The 18354-nt window shown below is 47.9% G+C and overlaps 6 protein-coding genes across 9 annotated transcripts; 3 read left to right on the top strand and 3 right to left on the bottom strand.

Annotated features, from left to right (window-relative positions):
- Window positions 1–589: 589 nt before the first annotated feature.
- LOC6538277 (histone-lysine N-methyltransferase SETD1B) lies at window positions 590–5305 on the top strand. Its single transcript, XM_002098768.3, has 3 exons — window positions 590–744; window positions 2520–3375; window positions 3458–5305. The coding sequence occupies exons 2-3, from the start codon at window positions 2571–2573 to the stop codon at window positions 4975–4977; spliced, it is 2325 nt and encodes a 774-aa protein (XP_002098804.1). The 5' UTR covers window positions 590–744; window positions 2520–2570; the 3' UTR covers window positions 4978–5305.
- On the bottom strand, window positions 5126–7825 carry LOC6538278 (cysteine-rich hydrophobic domain-containing protein 2). The gene is made up of 4 exons (XM_002098769.4): window positions 7607–7825; window positions 6854–7261; window positions 6059–6269; window positions 5126–5995 (listed from the first exon to the last, which is right to left on the bottom strand). Exons 2-4 carry the CDS (start codon window positions 6979–6981, stop codon window positions 5828–5830), a joined length of 507 nt encoding a protein of 168 aa, XP_002098805.1. The 5' UTR covers window positions 6982–7261; window positions 7607–7825; the 3' UTR covers window positions 5126–5827.
- A 223-nt stretch (window positions 7826–8048) lies between these two features.
- LOC6538279 (short coiled-coil protein B) lies at window positions 8049–8916 on the bottom strand. The gene is made up of 2 exons (XM_002098770.3): window positions 8734–8916; window positions 8049–8656 (listed from the first exon to the last, which is right to left on the bottom strand). The coding sequence occupies exons 1-2, from the start codon at window positions 8786–8788 to the stop codon at window positions 8304–8306; spliced, it is 408 nt and encodes a 135-aa protein (XP_002098806.1). The 5' UTR covers window positions 8789–8916; the 3' UTR covers window positions 8049–8303.
- A 435-nt stretch (window positions 8917–9351) lies between these two features.
- Window positions 9352–16221, top strand: LOC6538280 (lethal(3)malignant brain tumor-like protein 1). Of its 3 annotated transcripts, none has more exons than XM_015193262.3 (5): window positions 9352–9612; window positions 9668–9782; window positions 10426–11488; window positions 12211–13809; window positions 13880–16221. In XM_015193262.3, the coding sequence occupies exons 3-5, from the start codon at window positions 10852–10854 to the stop codon at window positions 16039–16041; spliced, it is 4398 nt and encodes a 1465-aa protein (XP_015048748.1). In that variant the 5' UTR covers window positions 9352–9612; window positions 9668–9782; window positions 10426–10851; the 3' UTR covers window positions 16042–16221. The 3 variants fall into 3 exon arrangements, with proteins under 3 accessions (XP_015048748.1, XP_002098807.1, XP_039232856.1); XM_002098771.4 differs by having other exon boundaries at window positions 9682–9782; XM_039376922.2 differs by lacking the exons at window positions 9352–9612; window positions 9668–9782; window positions 10426–11488 and adding an exon at window positions 11830–12077.
- LOC6538281 lies at window positions 16123–17071 on the bottom strand. Its single transcript, XM_002098772.4, has 2 exons — window positions 16605–17071; window positions 16123–16556 (listed from the first exon to the last, which is right to left on the bottom strand). The coding sequence occupies exons 1-2, from the start codon at window positions 17064–17066 to the stop codon at window positions 16269–16271; spliced, it is 750 nt and encodes a 249-aa protein (XP_002098808.1). The 5' UTR covers window positions 17067–17071; the 3' UTR covers window positions 16123–16268.
- A 74-nt stretch (window positions 17072–17145) lies between these two features.
- LOC6538282 lies at window positions 17146–18231 on the top strand. 2 transcript variants are annotated; one of them, XM_002098773.3, is made up of 2 exons: window positions 17146–17838; window positions 17890–18231. In XM_002098773.3, the coding sequence occupies exons 1-2, from the start codon at window positions 17146–17148 to the stop codon at window positions 18148–18150; spliced, it is 954 nt and encodes a 317-aa protein (XP_002098809.1). In that variant the 3' UTR covers window positions 18151–18231. The 2 variants fall into 2 exon arrangements, with proteins under 2 accessions (XP_002098809.1, XP_039232863.1); XM_039376929.2 differs by having other exon boundaries at window positions 17902–18231.
- Window positions 18232–18354: the final 123 nt, after the last annotated feature.

Consider the following 18354-nt stretch of genomic DNA (forward strand, 5'->3'; position numbering starts at 1 on the left):
TTCAATACTCTGAAACGCAACAAAAAATATATATAGGTTTTTAAGCGCAGTTGTCAAACTGGTTTAAAGTTGTATCCAAATTAACGCAGCCCCAAAGTTTCGAACCTTCAAGCTTAATAACTTATGCTGCATTATTGGATATAAAGATAAAGATTAGAGATAGTCTGAAAGTTTCCGCTCGTGTATTTTTCATTTTACGGTAAATGGCAGTGGACGAGCGGAAAACAGAACTTGAAAAATCATTATACTCGATTTCAACATGTGTATACTACATCAAAACTGTAGCTTTTTTGCAGTTTTTATATGCAGTGTGTGCGTGTGTGTGTGTGTGTGCGCGCGAACCCATAAATTTATATATTCCCCGAAATAACCCCGTTCTTAAAAAAAGAGCGGAATAAAAACGTAAATGGCAGCGAAAGAAGAAAAGGCAAAATAAAAAATAATAGGCAACTGTCTCTCCGGCAATCTCTCGCAATCTCAAAAACAACTAGCGACCATAACCATTATTTGTACCTTCCGAATACGAATACGAATACAAGTACGAACACGAATATATAACGTCGTAGCGCACACGCACACAAGCGCAAGTGGCCGTGTATATAGTTGGGTTTTTGTAGGCCCGTTCGTCGCTTTTTCGAGTTTTAAAAATTAGTATTGAAATCGTCGTTAACGGCGACGGTTTGCCTCAGTTTTGACGCTTGAAAACGGCTCGTATTTTCCACTCTCTCGCCGCTCTCTTCGCTGGTAAGTGTGTGTGTGTGTGCGGTGAGCGTGTGCGTGCGTGTGCCTTGTGTGTCGGTGTGCAAGGTGTTGCTCTGCTTGGGAAATAAATAGTTCAAGTCGAATTATTTGAAACTTATTGGCAGGCATGTGCATTAAGTTATCAAGCATTGCTATTCGCCGATTAGCGAAAAATGCCACACACAAAATATCACTTGTCAATGGATGTTATTCACTATGGACGAAAGTTACGTTCTGTTTCTTTTTCTTGAAAAATTCTCAACTGCACATAACAAGCGTAAATTCGTGAGCTCCCTCCGTCGGTGTGCATGTGTATGTGGGTGAGCCGAGCGAGAGCGAGAGAAAAAAATTAGTTTGCTCTCTCAGTGGCTCTTGCCAGCCCGCACACCACCCCCCGCTACATCTATCAGCTTATTATCGTATCTTTTTCATTACAGTGCTCTGCAGGCGATTTAAATTAAGTTGGCAATTACATTTTCGCCTTGGTATTCTGTGGTCAGTGTGCAAGTTCGGAATTAGTTGGTTAATTTAGGCTGCTAAGACAGACTCTGCCTTTCAGCACACTTCAAGTGATTTAACACTCTGAAAGCAGATTTTTGAACTACCCCAACCACTGTGCGAATATTGAGTCGTCGTTGCTGGAAAAATACTCAAAATTTGAGATTCAATTCTAGTTTCAACCCGCCACTATGAATCTTTATATGTAACTTCCACGCTTTCATTCATATTCGTTGTTCTGTACTGGCGTATCATCCTCCAAATTGTATGATGCGTAATCGCTTCTTAAAATTTGTATTTCTACGCTGTATTCGGTATTCGACGCTATCTTGTTTACTTGCATTTGGAAATCACTATCTCGAAAATGTTCTGTTATTGAGTGTGTTCCACTTGCCACTTTGTCGCAGTGTATCTGTGTGCGGGAGAGTTCGTTTTTTACGTTCGCTTTTTGTGCAGCCATTATTCGTTTTGAAATAATCAAAATCGATAAAAATTATATATATATACAATATACAAGTTTCCTCGCTTTAGATTTGTAAGCTCTTTTCGTGCATTTATTTGGCTACGGTGAGCGTGTCGGTGAGCTGCCACCTTTGATGGGTTTCGATTTCGGTTTGGTTTCGGAATGTGTTAAACAGTTGGAAACACGTCAACTTAACACAAACAAATGTGTATATGCCAGTAAATATCGAGTTGGTGGTGGATTCTGAAGACGAATGCCGAAAACCGAAAGATAACCGAATCCACGATTGTCTGTCTTTTGACACAAAAAGTCCAAAACTGGATTTTTTCGTTGGCACATAGCCAGCATATTTTTTTAACCATCTGCCAACTGAATTTCGGGTGGGTTGAAGTTTCTGTACATATCGAACGGAAGCCGATTTGCTGATTGAAAAATTAAAATCTGAATCAAGTTTTCCTGCAGTGAATCACCTGTTCATAATATCTGTGATTTATGTAACATCATAGATGTGATTTTGAAATAAATCGTAGCATACTTTTAGAATACACAAAAATATAATTCGACTGCTAAAACAAAATCGAAGTTATATTAAGTTTTAGGCTGAGAACGCCATCTAAACAGGCATTTTGCCATGCTGTATTACACATATTGTGCTTTAACATTGCAATTGGCTTACAAGGTGTTCATAGTCTAAAACCAGAATTTTCAAGTTTTCCAAAACTGGTTATGACTTCAGGTGTCAAATCAATATTTCGTGGTTCTCAAAAACTATTTTCAAAACTAATATTGAAATATTTTCTCGGTTGTTTTCCAACAGCTTTGGCGATTTTGGAACTTAATTAAAGGGTGAACGCCCAGAGCCACATCCATGTTAATGCCACGCTATTTGGATAGCTCCTCGTCGTCTGGCAGCCATGGAGCTGCAGGAGCGACCACAAGCTCCTCCTCTCCGCCGACGACGGTGGCCGCTCACACGAAGATGCGGCTGCTGAGCAAAGTGGAGCACAACATGCGTCAGAGCCAAGGTCACATCCAGAGCAACCCGAGTGGCCAGGACATCAACCACCTCCTGCATACGGCCTCCACGGGCAACGGCGTGGTGGACGATGTCGACGGACTGCTGACGCCCATGCGCATTAAGGCGCACATGTCGCCACCCTATTCCGCCGGCAGTTCCGTGAAGAGCGACTCCCTCAGCTTTACCTCTCGGCCGGAACGCAACCTGTGGAGCCGGGCCGAAATGCTAGAGATGCTGAGCATTATGCAGAACCTAAACGCCCTGGAGCAGCTAAACGACCGGAACATGAAGAGCGAGCAGGTCTTCCGGCAGATCGAGGAAGTGATGCGCAGCAAGGGCTACGTGAAGAAGTCCAGCATCCAGATCTGGACAAAGTGGAAGTTCCTCAAGTCCACGTACAACACAACTACGCGTCATGGTACGGGAGTGCCCAAGGTGGTGCCGGAGGAGGTGTACCGCGTGCTCTGCCGGATGCTGAGCGATTCAAATCAAGGCGGCAGCAGCAACAATGTCAACGGCAGCCTTAGTGAATGCGGAAATTCAATGGACAGTTCCAAGACGGCGGGTGATGATAACAAGGAGGATATTCTCGGTGTGGAGCATCCCATATTCGGCTTCCGACTGGGACCCATTAAACCCGAGCCAATTGATACAGGTGAGTGAGGAGATTGTCAAAAATGATGTTTGTTGAGATTCCCATAACTAGAAATAAATGACATACCTCTCTATGTTTGCAGGTTATGAAACGACCGAAAAACATGATATGGTGTCCGAGCCCGATATGGAGTCCTTCGACTACGAGGCTGGAAGTTCCCATGCCGACAACGGCGACCAGGAGGATGTGCCCCACATGCCGTTTATAGTTTCCGTTAAACATGAACCCGACATGGATCTGGGCATGGACACCACCAACACACCGCCGCCCACAGCGCCAGCCTCACCCTCGCCGCCACCAGTAACTCTGGATGAGACCGACGATGAGAGCATCTACTCATCCACGCCGGTGGCACCGCCTCCCTTGCGTGTGGCCTCTTTTGCCAAGGACGAGGTGCGACGACCCACTCACGGCATCCTACAGATCGACCGCCCGCCACCGACGCTCACCAAGATGGGACAACAGCAATCCAGTCCGGGCCAGATGAGCCGATCCGTGCCGCTACAGAGCACTAGCAGTATCAACTTTGTCCACCCACACAGCAAGTTAATGCTGCCCCGGAAGCAGAACCCGAATAGCAGTCAATCCGGCCTGCGTCTGCCCAGAGATATCAGTGTCCAGCCGACTGGAATGCGCATGAAGACGGTGCCAATGAGGGATACGGGCTACTCGCTGCGTCCGGAGCGGATGATTCCCGACATCGATCAGTCCGTGTCCAGTCCACCACAGTCGCCGTCCACAATGGCCGGTCTCTTGGGCCGCGGACCGCCACCCAAGTATCCGATGGCTGGACAACAAACGGGTGCTTCTACCAGTAGACAGGCTCACATGATGTCTTCCCACCAGTTGACTCCGCTGCAGCACCAACAACTCCAGCCGCGAAAGCGTCGATTGGGCCAAAGTCCGGTGATGGGCATGCCCGTGCCGGTAAAACTGCAGCGCAGCAGCAATATGTACGGTTCAACTCCAAAAGACATCCGATCTCACCCTGCGATTGGTGAGGAAAGCCAAAAAAAGAAGACCAGCGAGGAGGACACCAAGCAGCGCAAGAAGCGTCAAGACGAGCTGTTGGCCAAAGAACTCAGCCAATTGGCTTCTGCCATGCGCACCGCACAGAAGGAGATGTTGCAGGACTTCTTCCTGCAGCAAAAGGAGATCGCACGGCGGGAGCACGAGTTCCAGATGAAGCAGGACTCGTTAGTAATGCGGACGTTGCGTAGACAAACAGATGCGTTGCTTAGAACCGCCAACGAGCTGGTCAGTGGAGTTTCAGAGGCAGCTAAAATGGAACCCGACGATAAGGACGGTGTCATTCCCGAAACTCAGATGCCGTTCGAGCCAGAAACCGAACTTCAAACTCCGGAAAGCGAGGAGGATAATGAAGATGGAGAAGGGGAAGCTGATGATGATGTGCAGGAAACTATGGGAGAGCCAGAAGATGAAGACAATGAAGATGATGATTATGAACACGATGAGGATGAGGATGAAGATGACGATGAGGACGACGAAGAGCACATGGCCAATGACAGCGACCTAGAAATGTCCGCTCTAGCCATGTCCGAGGGCTCCAACAATGTTGAAATCATTAGCGGAGAGCAGTAGATGGCTTTTTCCCAACTTCCTAACACATCTTCAAGTATTACCCCAAAAAGACAAACACCATTGTTAATACCGATTCATTCCAATCGCATTCCTTAAGCTATATATATATAAATATATATACATATATTCCTAGAGCCAGATCCGCGCATTGTTAAAAGACTTGATTATATTTAAGCATTAATACATAAATGAAACCTAAAGTAAATTAAAATGTATTTATTGTTCATCGACCGTCTATGCCCCAAAGTGCTGTAAAGTTATTGAAACCACAAAATACTTAGGTAACCATATGATATATATCAAAATATATATGTACCTTGTACAATAACAGAAAGTGTGAATTTTTTCGGGAATCCGGAAGTGGGCTTGTAATCATTAGTTTAAAAAATATTTATGTCAAAAGATTTGATATGAATGCAGTTTTAAAAAAAAACACAACTTTTAGAAATACATTTAAATTACCTACCAAGAAATTTATTAAATAGCATTGCATTAGTTTGGGAAACAAATAAGAATTTACAACTAAACAAAATCGGGAAAAGTAGAAGAGCGCCCTAAAGTTACGAAAAATCAATCTTACCGCCTAGAGTTTGCAAAAATTTGTTATAAACCGAAAATCAAATAATACTAGCTTAAAATGACAATCTGCGAGTGCACTAAATTAGGTAATGCCCGTTTTGTGTGCTGTGCCTGCCTGTCCTATGGATTAGTGTACTTCTACTCTCTGCTGATTAGCACGATCCGCAAACGCCTAAAGCAAAGTGTTAGCAGCTAGTGTTTATTTTACAATTACCATTACGACCCCGCGACCCCGCGATACCGTGCCCATGCCCCTCCTCCTGTCCGGCACTTAGTCGGGCCGGTAAATGGGCGTTTTGGGGATAAATTCAATTAAAATAACATACTCCATCATGGAATTGGAATCACATTGTTGCTTATGCAGTCGCCAGTGCAGGCCCAGCTTATGATATAGATGATTATTCTCCCATTCGAACAGCTTATCCAGTGTGAGTTGTGTCTGCAAAAATGAAGGGTTTAAGCTAGAAACCTGACACATTTTCTAGATTTATCTTAGACTTACGCGTTTGCTGAGACAGATGACAGGCCAGAGGGAACAACCGAGCGTGCAGCAACAACAGACGCAGCCACAGAAGAGCCATTTGACGTTGACGGGCAGGGATTTCTTCAGCACTCCGTTGATCCGGCCTACTGTCGCCTTGAACTCCTCGGGAGCCACTCGCGACAGCAGACCGCAGGGAAACTCCGCGTTGAAGCGATTGCTCAGCCCAAACCTGCAAGTAAGCATGTGAGTTTAAATTGGTGTGGTAATGTAAAAATATTCTGCCGTAACTCATCACTTATGCAACCTTCCTGTAATTGACTGCTGGGCAGCAAAGCCGCCTTCCCCCCCCAAAATTAGGTCAAGCGGTATCAATAGCAGTGCAGGGCCTACATGGAAATTAGGTGGCGGTAACCTTGAACCACTTTTTAAATAGGGCCATGCAGAACTTTTAGCAATCAATGCTAATAACATACACCTATGGTCGAGTCACTAATTCGTTATTTTTTCTGTATCTGCATAATTTTCCATTTTTGTGGACAAGAGAAATTATTCAGTGTATTGGTAATTTAAAGGTTTCAAGGGCCACATTTGGATCTCTGTGTCATCCTATCCTTTAATAAATGAAATACTTGGGTTGTTCCCTCACTGCGTATTACTATGGCTCTTCCGCTATTACACTGCCCGCAAGTGTGTGATCCACCATTGACATGTGTGAAGTGCTGATAATGTTATTGTCTTTCTGAATGGGGTTACACTTCTCACTATTCTAGCTATCTGGTTTCCCGCTTATCACTCGTGCACAGACACACTTACACCGTCATGTTGCCAGCGCCGCGTATGATGATAGGCTCCTGGACCGGCGCCACTGTTTGGTCCTGGAAGTGCTCCAGCTCGTCCAGCTGCTCATCCTCGTAGATGGCGTCAAAGTCGGAGAAGGACATGGTTGGCCGTGTTTGTGGATCTTGTGCTTGTTATGATAGCTGACGGGGTGATGGGGCGAGAACGGGTGACTAGGTGACCAGGGGGAACAGAGAAGAGCAGCGGGCGCTCCAGCTGTGCCGAGTGGGAGGTCAAAACATGTTGCTGTCTGCCGTCGCTGGCGGGGATCTGGGTGTTCCTTTAGAGCTGTCCTTCAATTGCAGATTGACACTGTTGCTTCCGCCATAAAATGTCGACGTCTGCCGCGCTTCTCAGTGATGCGATTATGACGTCTGGCCTCCTCTGTTGACGCAAATGTGTGGGCGGAGCGGGTGGTGGGTGGCATTCAAAATAAAGTGCATATTAAAAAACAATAAATGCAACGCGTGTGCATGCGTGTGTGTGTGAGGGGTGTTTCCCAACACTGGCCGCTGTGAGCACTTTGTTTTTGCTTTTTCCACTAGAGCGAGCGGGAGGGGAAGAGACTCCAAATACAAAGGAAGGCCAGATAAATGTTTGCGTTCCATTAATGGCCACTAAAATTGGAACTTCCCACTCAAACAAACACCGTTGAAAGCAAAAACCATAACGTAAATGTTTTGTTTTTCCCCACACACACTCACAGAGCACGAAATGTCACACACACACCTTGCAGCGTATTTCGCAATCACTTTTCTTCCACGTTAGGTTGTTCTGGTGTAAGCACGATCAGTTTTCTTGTTTTTCCTGTAGCTTGGGACTGTTTTCGATTAATTCCGAGCAGAGACTACGACTTATACCCGCTTTTTACGTTTTTCGAATACGAAAATTCACTGCTCAATTTGTTGTTGCACGACCACGACGAACAGCTGGCCGACCAGGGATGCCAGGCAGTTTCGTTGGTGGCAGCTCAAAATTTTTAAATAAAATGTACACAGGTGTATTTCTTAAATACAGCTAATATTTATATAAATTAATACATTTTATAATTTAACAAAAATGGCACTATGTTAAAAGTTACGCCATTTAACATGGATATTTTGTTTGACGACTTTAAAAAGCAGCTGGATTAGCAGTGTTGCCAGCCCGTTTCCTTTTTCAAATCCTTTAATTGCGATGGGGTATTATTGATTTATTAATTATCTATATAAATTAATTACTTTTATGTATAAAATACATAGCGCGCCATAAGCTTTAGCCTAAACAAATACAAATTCGACAATTGGGCAACTGAAATAACATTGCAATAGCTTAATTACGAGTGTTACAGATTAAAATATACATATGTAGCTCTAGCGTGAACGAGAAGGCATATTTGAGAAGGTTTTTGGTTTCCAGTACCGGTGGGTCGATGGGCTACAGAAGATTACTTCTTTTTGGCCGCACTGGGACTGGTGGACTGGAACACCGATGATGCTGACATCAGGTTCTCGATGTACTGGCCGAGTACTTGGTTCTCAGAGCGCAGCTTGAGATTTTCCTCTTTGACGGAATCGACGCGTTGCGACAGGTCGTCCAGGGTGTTCTGCAGCTCCAGGACCTGTGTGATGAGGCGGGCCTTCTCCTCCCTATCGTCTTGGGCCATTTCCATGGCCTCCAGCGAATTGTGCGATGAATCTGGCGTAGAACTCCGGTTGGTGAACGAGGAGCGCAAGGAGTCCATGGACCTCCCACTCGGCATTCGTCCCGTCGCCGGTGGTTCGTCGTCCGGAATGACCACTGCGATTTTTGGGCGGATTAGCGAATGATAACATCATCACTTGGGACTCCACCCACTCCGTTCGGATTTTACTCACCCTGTGGATCCTCGTCCATGTTGGGAATGCTGTCGTCATTGTTTAACAGGGACATGGCTGGCAGTGTTCAAGGGTACTCTTTATTATTTTAAACTTTAACTCTATTAACTTTTACCAAATTTCTCTCTTAACAATTGACACGAAAAATAAAACTACCCTTTGTGAAGTTGAGCAACACTAGCTACTGGCGCTGCCGTTGTTTAGTATGCGCGGCATTTTCCAATACTAGCAGAAGTTTAAAGCGAAGAAGAAGAAGCTGCCTTTTGTAATCTGTTAACAAATTTTTTAGATAAAAGTGCTAAGCCAATGTGCGGTTTTAAATATCTGCATCTATTCAGTGGACAAACACTTTTTGTTTTTAGTGTACCAGGAAAGTATGCCGCTTTGTTGGATATTAGGACATTTTCCGTATTAAGTTGTTTTATAATACTAGGCCCCCGTAAAGGCAGCTTATGATATTAACTTAAGCTTTTAAGACAGCTAAATACCGCGTTTCCAAGACAGTTCGCACCAGACTTGGAAGACAGCATTATTATTGAGCATTTTATTTCCGCCTTTTCAAAATAACCGACAACAGGCGCACACGAATCGGGGACCAGAGTTGCCACCTGTGACGTTCGATCATAGAAATTAAAATACACACATGCTTTTGCAGTTTTTAATATTGCTGGACGACAGAACGCTTCCGTTTCGCTGGGAGTGCGGATTGTTTCCAGCTGCTTTAGTTAGCTTACCTGGTGAAAAGTGTGCTTGAATTGTTCAGTTTTTCCGCCCGATTTCATTGGGCATTCGTTTTTGCCTGCATTTACGAGGTCGAACGAGCATTAACACCCTCGCAGCTACAAGCTGCAGTTCAATCGAATCATACGGATAAAGCAGGTAAGCGTTTATATCCTGGCCCATCTTTCGACACTCGCGACCTGACTTTCTGAAGTTTACTCATTCCAGCTGCGTCCGTCCAGCGAACAGCATCCCGATATCCTGGTTTCCGCCTCCTCCGAGGCTGTACATTTTATTTCGCTCCGCGGGCAAAAAGGAATCGCGTGCGGGTAAGTCAACAGTTGGATTCTGGCAATGGGTGCCCCAGACTCCTAGAAAGTGAAAAATCTGGACTCATTCCATGGGCTCTTGTCCAAATCCCTGGCTAGTGGTTCATCCGAACCAAGATAAGAGGTTTCTGTTATTGTGACATTGAATGGAGCTGCTACGTAACATGGGGCTGGGAGATCGGATCGGTTCTATCATCCAGGGCTTACATATGCGGTCATAAGGTGGGATATAAAGAAAAGAATAGCTATTAATAGGGTCAGGTCATTTTTGAGATAACATAACTCTTTAGACAGCATAGCTAAAAATGGTATCAAAATTCAATATATGTCCAGTGTGACCGTATCAGGGCAACGGGGTTTTGCCGAATGGCCGCGGGTAAATTGTCAAAAAATAAAAGGAAAACTAAGCGCAATAAAACAGATCTAGCAAGAATGGCGATTAACGCAGGTAATACAACTTATAGCCTTCAGCTGTAATAAATTGTCTACTTTATAAGGCCAGATGGTTCTTGGTTATGACGGCCACAACTTTGCAAGCTGCAAAGAAACTGCTACCTGGTAGTTATTTTCTAATCACCATACTTTTGCAGCTTTAAAATCCGTTTATTGCACTTGAAACTAAACCTAACATAACCATTTTCAGGTAAATAACAAAAACAAACCCAAAGTAACCGTAAATATTTAAAACAAATTCGCAATCTGCGCATTTAAATACCAACTGTTGGTATATTACGAGAACCGAGAAACACAAATAATGAGTGCAAAAATACGCGCGAAACTATAACTTTAATTCAAAAACTTAAAAACCGCTGCGATTTCAGTAAATACAAAAGTTATTGCGGAATATACGTATATAAAGCACAAATCGGGCGATAAAGAATATTACAAATCGGCAAAGAGTTTTGCGAAAAGGGGGAATACAAAAAATACTAACGCCGGTGCAGAGTGTAAAATGCCAAAAACTTTTGTGCGCCTCAACGTACAAAAATTGTAAAGACGCGAATATAGTTTCGATTTCCGCTGGGAAAACCCCAAATACAGAAAGAGTCTTTAGGATAAACGACTCAAAATGCTGCCATTGTCGTTGGCCAGCGCGGAGGTCAAGCAGATTCAGCGCGATATATCCATCTCCATGTCGCCAGCGAGTGGAGCAGCCATCGCTCCGGCCACCACAAATGGCAATGGTGTTGCCTCCGTCTCCGGCGGAAATCCAAATCCTAACAGCCTCCTCACACTGGCTCCGCGCAAGGAGGAGTTACGCTTCCTGCCCCTCGCATCCATGGGCGGCAACAAAACCTGCAACATCACCATCAGCAATGTCCAGCCAATGAAATCCAAACTGACGGCGGTCAACATAGTGCCAAATTCCATAAAGTCCACTGGTGCAGGCGCCACTGCTGGAGCAGCAGCTGCACCTCTGTTCCAGCTGGTGCCATCGCCCAGCAATCCTAGTCAGCCGTTGGTGGCCATTCTGGCACCGAATCGCAAACCCACGCTGCTTGGCGGCGGTGCATCCAATCCCCAATCTGTAGTCATACGCTCCGGAACACCTTTGCACAAGAGCAGCCTGACCGTTGACACCAGCGTGACGCCCGTGCAGCCAGGAGGATCGGGTGCAGCAGGCGCAGTGGGAGGCGCAACTGGAACTGGAGGAGCACCTTTAACGCTCGTGGGCAAAACGGTCGTTCCACCGAAAATACAAACGGGTAAGTAGGGTTTCCCCTCCTCCTCCGGGTTATATAAGTTATGAGTTACAAGTGGGTTTCCCAGCTGCCAGCCGAAGAAGAGGAAGAGGAAGAGCAGATCCCCCAGATCCGAGGCCAGTCGGAAAATGGGAAATACTTTTGCACGTGTGTGTGTATAACTCTGTGTGTGTGAGTGTGTGTGTGTGCGTGTGGGGTGCGGGGCAATCTTTATAGCTTACTTTCGTTGTTCACATCGCTCTGCGGGTTTAGTTTTTAGTTGTTGTTCGACTGCTGCACATTTCATAACACCAATTTAATAGGGTTTGTGTGCGTGTGCCATTTTCGGAAATAAGTTCAACCATCGAATTGAGTTCCATGGATGGGGCGCTACAAATTGGAAAATAAACACGAAGAATTTATTGCTATTTCCAATATATATGGTGTATATATGCTGGTTTTATCAATAGCAGTATGCAAAAGGCGGGGTGCCAGCGAAAACAGCAAAAACAACAACAGCAGCAAAGCGACAACGATGATGACGATCAGGTTTTTGCAGCTGCAATAAGAGGAGAAGATTTTGGATCAACAGTCAGCGCAGTAGGAGTGCGAGGTGGTGCGGGGATCGGGTTCGGGTTCAATGGAGGATCCAATCGGATTGCCTTCGGGTGACTAATTAAAGAAAAACTCAATGCTAATTCGTGTCTCTCTGTCTTCTTGCTCTTCATTTGATTGCATCCGTGCAGCAGCACCTGTCCAGATTCCCAGCACGGGTCCGGGTGCTCAGATCTCCCTGCTGGCCAATCCACTCAAGCCACGTGCGCCGCTCATACTCAGCAAGGTGGCGGTGGACAAGCTGCGTCTAAAGTTCAACCAGGTCAAGAACAATCCAAATGCCCTCGTTCTCGGCAAAGCCAATCATGTGAAGAAACTTCTCCCATCGCCGAACCCCAGTGGCGAGGATAAGACCAAGAGTGTCCAGAACAACAACAAACATAAAAATAGTGCCAGCCAACAACTGAAGACAGTTGTTGCAGCCAAAACGATGCCCGTTGTCACGGAGGAGCCGACCATTAATAACAACAACGCAAGCCTTATTAAGGCCAAGCCCGTGGCCATGAAGTCAGTGCCGCTGCCCATCCAGGAAACGCCCACTGTGCCGGCAGTGGCGCCAGTTAGTACAGCTCCAGAGAAGGTTGATGCTAGGCCCACTGCAAAGCCCACAACCAAGACAATACCCAAACCAACTCCAAAACCTTTGGAGATTTCCACAAATGGCCCAGCTAAGGAGAAAAACGTGCCAGCCCAGGAGCAGAAACAGAAGCCAATGGACACTCCACGACTGCATCCACTGCAACCACCGGTGACCACGGAAATCCCTCATCTCCCGCCGGCTGTGCCCAAGGATTTGCCCAAGCTGAAGCGCTCGAAGTCCTTCGTGTCCAACCATCCCCCTTCACCAGTGGCCAGCAACGAGCGTCGTCATTCGGTCGCCATAATGGCCAAGGAGGTGGATGTGATCGAGCAGCCCAGTGCGCCCATTGAGACCATCACAATAGAAGATGACGATGAGAGCGAGGAGGAGCAGCAGAAGCCGAAAAAGGAGGAGACGCCGAAGCAGAAACAGATGACGATGCCCATTCTGCCCGCAGGGATAACCATTTCCACCACCAGCAGAGCGGTGGCCAAAAAGAAACCCGTGAGAAAGAACTCCTCCGTGACGACAATCTCTTCCAGTGCCAGCGGCAGTTCGTCCAACAGCGATGTGGAGGAGGTGCCAGCCAAGAAAATCGAGGAGGAACTGAGTCTGCTGCCTGGCATAAGCATCATTAAGGCGGAATCTCTGCCACTGAGCAGGGAAGACTTTGAGCGTTCGTTGCGCTGCGATGAGCAGGTGCCCCAAACTCCTCCCAAGTCCTCCTCTTCCTCCTCCTCGAACGGCTCTAATGCATCGGAAACGTCGCCGCCGCCCAAATTAGCCGATCCTAAGCCAGCACGTCCACCTGTAAAGAATGGAAAGAAAGCCCACGACCATGATGTGTTCCCATCTCCCGGCAACAAGACCAATACCTTTAAAAGGAGCATGATGCAGAACTTGACCATGCTGAAATGGCGCGGCCAGCAGCCGGCCAACCTGCAGAACTCCACCATCCGGTTCGAGCTGAACCAGTTCAACCTCCTGCAGATAAACGAGCGTTGCCAGCCGCGCGAAGGACCAGCTGCATACTTCGAGCGGCCTCTGTATGATCGTCCGGGACGCCGCCCATCGGGCAGCATCCATCCGCTGCTCTATTTGTGCCAGCGTTGCAATTGCCACGGTCCCGCCGCCGACTTTCTGGCACCACGTGAGTAAAGAGATCATATTCCAAAGACCGTAAATTCTATATATATATTATATATTATGTTCTCCCACAGATTTCTGCTCTGTTGCCTGTGTGCGTCGATCCCAGAAGCGTCGTCTGCCGCCGGCTACTCAAAAGGACAGCAAGATAAGCCGTACCCAACTGGAGCAAACAGCTGGAACCGTGCCAGATCCGCCACAAAAGCAGCAAGCCAACTACAAAACCCAAACTAAATCTCTGTCTGCCATACAAGAACAGCTGCAGCAACGTCAAAAGGATAAGGCTAGGAAGCCATTCCGCTGGAGCGAGTACCTCAAGTCAAAGGGAAAGGATGTGGCAGCGCCCATCCACCTGTTCCTTAACCCGTTCCCCATCAGCCCCAACTGTTTCGAGCGCGGCATGAAGCTGGAGGCCATCGATCCGGAGAACTGCTCACTCTTCTGTGTCTGCAGCATTGTCGAGGTGCGTGGATATCGGCTGAAGCTTAGCTTCGACGGCTACTCCTCCATGTACGACTTCTGGGTTAATGCCGACTCGCAGGACATCTTTCCGCCAGGCTGGTGCGATGAGACAGCACGCGTTCTGCAGGCGCCCAAGGACTACAACTCGGAGCGCTTCAGTTGGAGCCGCTACCTGGTAAAAACGGGCGGCAAGGCGGCTCCGCGGGCGCTCTTCGCTCATTTGAATATGCAGCAGCAGATGGGAGTTCGCAACGGATTCGCTGTGGGCATGCATCTCGAGGCGGAGGATTTAAATGACACGGGAAAGATTTGTGTGGCCACAGTGACGGATATTCTGGACGAGCGTATTCGAGTCCACTTCGATGGCTGGGATGACTGCTACGACCTGTGGGTACACATCACCTCACCGTACATCCATCCCTGCGGCTGGCACGAGGGACGCCAGCAGTTGATTGTGCCGCCGGACTACCAGAAGTCGGCGTTCAATTGGGATGACTACATATCAGAGGTTGGAGGAATGGCCGCCTCAAAGGAGCTGTTCACACCACGCCAGCCAATGGAGTACCAGGCACGCATGAAACTGGAGGTGGTGGACCAGCGTAATCCCTGCCTGATTCGTCCGGCCACTGTGGTGACGCGAAAGGGTTACCGGGTTCAGCTGCACCTGGACTGCTGGCCCACGGAGTACTACTTCTGGCTGGAGGACGACAGTCCGGATCTACACCCCATCGGCTGGTGCGAGGCCACCTCGCACGAACTGGAAACGCCGCCTGGCTATCTCCAGACCAAGTCCGTGATGCCCTGCGATGTGGAGGGATGTCGGGGCTATGGCAACGCCAAGCGCTTCAATCTCAATGTGCATGCTTTGCGGGATTGCTGTCCGTATGCGCCGGAGAACTGGCGTCAGTGGCGCTCCAAGACGGTGAAGCCACCGCGTGTGGCGCCCGAGAATATCAGACGTGGATGGGCGAAGAAACCAAAGCGAGCCAGTTCGGAGGCCAAGCAAGCCGTTAAGGATGACTCCCATCCTGAGGTTATCCAGCCAAAAACGACGGCAAAGGCGCAAGCCAAGCGAAAGACGCCTCCACCGAAGGAGAAGGTTGTGAAAAAGCAGAAGCAGGATGTAGAGCAGGTGCCAGATGAACGCTCCCTGGCCATAGCCAAGTCCTTTGTGAAGGACTACGGACCACAGTTCCTGCAAAACTATCGTCTTTGGCAGCAGAACAGCGCCTTTGACTTGGACGATGTGCGCTCCAATCCGCTCCACTGGACCAGCTGGGATGTGTGCGAGTACATCGAGCGTGCCCTGAATTCCACTGACATTGCCAAACTGATCCTCGACCAGGACATCGACGGCAGGGCGCTGCTGATGCTGGGGCGCCAGGAGTTGGACAAGTACCTGAAGCTTAAGGTGGGCCCGGCCGTAAAGCTCTACTCGCTGATTGTGAGTCTGCGCATCGCGGTCGTCTCCAAGTTTGGTTCCAATACCACTGGACTGGCGATCAATGCCGATGCTGCAAATCTAGGGGAAGACACCCCTCTGGCTGCGATAAAGCAGCAGCAGGAGCAGTCCCAGAGCAACGGCTACAAGGCGGAGCACGACCAGGAGCTCTCCGAGAGCGGGGACGACGAGGACGTGATGCTCGACAGCGATGACTTTCTTAGCGTTAAGCCGAGCTGCCTGGTGATTGACGAGGACGCCGATGGCGATGGCGACGCCGATGTGGTGATGGTGCCGCTGGAAGTGCGCATGCCCTTGCGCACGGCTTCCTAGGACTCCGGTTACCAGGCATCTCGCTTCCGTTGATTGATTTGTAAGATTATTTTGTTGCACCGGCCTCGGCCCAATCGGGTATTATGTTTATAGGTAGTATTTATTCTATAAGCCGATATGAATTCGATTTTGTTTGTTTTTTGCCCCCTCATCCAATAAATGATCCCTCTAGATATGTAATCCATCCTGTCTTATTTCCTTGGCTTAACCTACAAAGTTGCCTGAACCTATTCCTCCGGTGAAGGTTCATTCGCTTCGGGTAAAACTATGGTGCCATCCACTTCGAAGAGGACGTGACCGAACAACTGGGTCACCTCAACGAACTGTTGGAACTGCTCCATGTTCTCGTAATGCAGGTTGTTCACCTCCTGGTAGTTCTTCAGCGAGGTCAGCAGTTCGTGATCGGAAAGAGTTCCATCCTGTTTCAGGATTATCATCAGAGCCTTTAGCTCCTTCACACTCAGCTTGAGGAACGAGTTGTCCTTGAGAACCTGGGTGGCTACGGGCAGGATTTTCTGGAAAGGAATATGCATTAAGCAAGATAAAAGTATGGGAACTCATACCTTCGCCACGAGATCCATCAGAGCCGGATGGTTGTGCTCACTGGCCAGGTGAAAGACCTGCAGGACCACCTCCATGGGCCACTCCTGGTGGGCCAGCTTGTCGATGTAGCAGTCGATGAAGTCCAACATCTTGTAGCGCTCGGCCAGCAGCATGAGGTCGCCACACATGTCAATGGTGACCGCATTGCACACCTCGTACGTGTAAATGTAGAGGAGCAGTGCCTCGTAGGCGGTGGAGGAGGCGTCCTCCACGCTGATCACACGCTTGTTCTTCTGGAACTCGGGATCCCGGATCAGCCGCTCAAACTCCGCGGAGGCGGAGATGAGCATCACCTGGTGGCAGCGGAAGATGCATGGGCAACGCTTACCCTCCTTCATCTTGTCCGGATGCCAAACGTGGAGCTCGCAGTCCGACTTTTGGCCATTCCGCAAGAGGTCCAGGCGACGCAGCTTGCAGTTCATAGTGACTGGGGATTTTGTAGGGGCTTTGCTATCACATAGCACACAATTTGGAATTCAAAATTGGGGTTTCCTGGCAGGAATGTCAGACTCTGAGGAAGGGGCCACCGGCGGAACCCACCAGGGAAGCACCAATGGGTGGGCCGACCCGGAGGAGGAGACGGATGACCAGGGAGGTCTCCGTAGCTTGAAATCATCGCACAAGTCCAGGGCGGATATGGATACCTTGGTGGTCCCCAGAACCACCGCTGTTCATGATGTTGATGAGGATATCCCTGTGGGCTTGCCGAATGATGGACCCAATCGCGCCACGAGTAGAACCCGCCGACTGGAATACTTTCGCAGTGGAGCCGATGCCGATTGCCAGGTGCACGTTCTGAGCACTTGCCCCCAATCCGACGAGCCAGCGGTCAGTGTGTGTTACAAAAAGTTTGGCTGCCACCGGATCTTCCTGGCCACCGCCTCCGACAAACTGGAGCAGGACGTGTACCAGAACAAGCACTGGAACGGCGTGCTGCAGATCAATGGGGTTTCGCCCGAGAGCGTGGAGATCTTCCTGGAGTTCATATACACCTTTGAGGTGACATCGCCGTTGGTCGAGCTGAAGCTGGTGGGTGATATATTTATCCTGTCCTGCGCCTACAACATGCCGGAACTGCTCCGCTCCTTTGCCGAAAAACTGGAGCAGCAAGAATGGCCTTCAAATGACATCTTCCCTGCCTTCGACCTGGCATTCCGGCATAACATCTTCGATGTGGAGCGTGTTTGCATCGAGGTGGGTAGATTGGAATACAAAATGACTCTTACTAGGTTAATTATCCATTAGAAAATCGTAAAGGAAGGGGCATCTTTGATTCAAGAACCCAGTTTAATGAATCTCCCGGTTTATGCTCTAAACTACGTCATCCAGCACTGGCTAGTGGCGGATACAGTGCCTCCTAATGAGCTCATCAAGCTATTGAAGCAGTATCAGGAGATCAATGGGATAACCTTTGCCAACACCCAAAAATTCCCACACTTCACCAAGATGATCAGGTATTTTCCCAATGTTCTACTGGATCCCGAGGGGTATATCAACCAAAACTAGATTATTAGGGGGAATCCCTAAGTTGCTTGCATAAAAACCCATTTTCTTAAAAGTAATCTAATAAAATATCAGCTTTCAATAGCTTTGCATTGGCCACCTTTGGGATATAAGATATGTGAAACTCATCTAGGAGAAGGTTGGATTTTGAAACGACTGAAAAAAAGATGTTTATATTTAGGTTATACTAATTTGAAATCAATTCCA

This window comes from Drosophila yakuba, chromosome 3R (genome assembly GCF_016746365.2).
Source record: "Drosophila yakuba strain Tai18E2 chromosome 3R, Prin_Dyak_Tai18E2_2.1, whole genome shotgun sequence".
Lineage (NCBI taxonomy): Eukaryota > Metazoa > Arthropoda > Insecta > Diptera > Drosophilidae > Drosophila > Drosophila yakuba.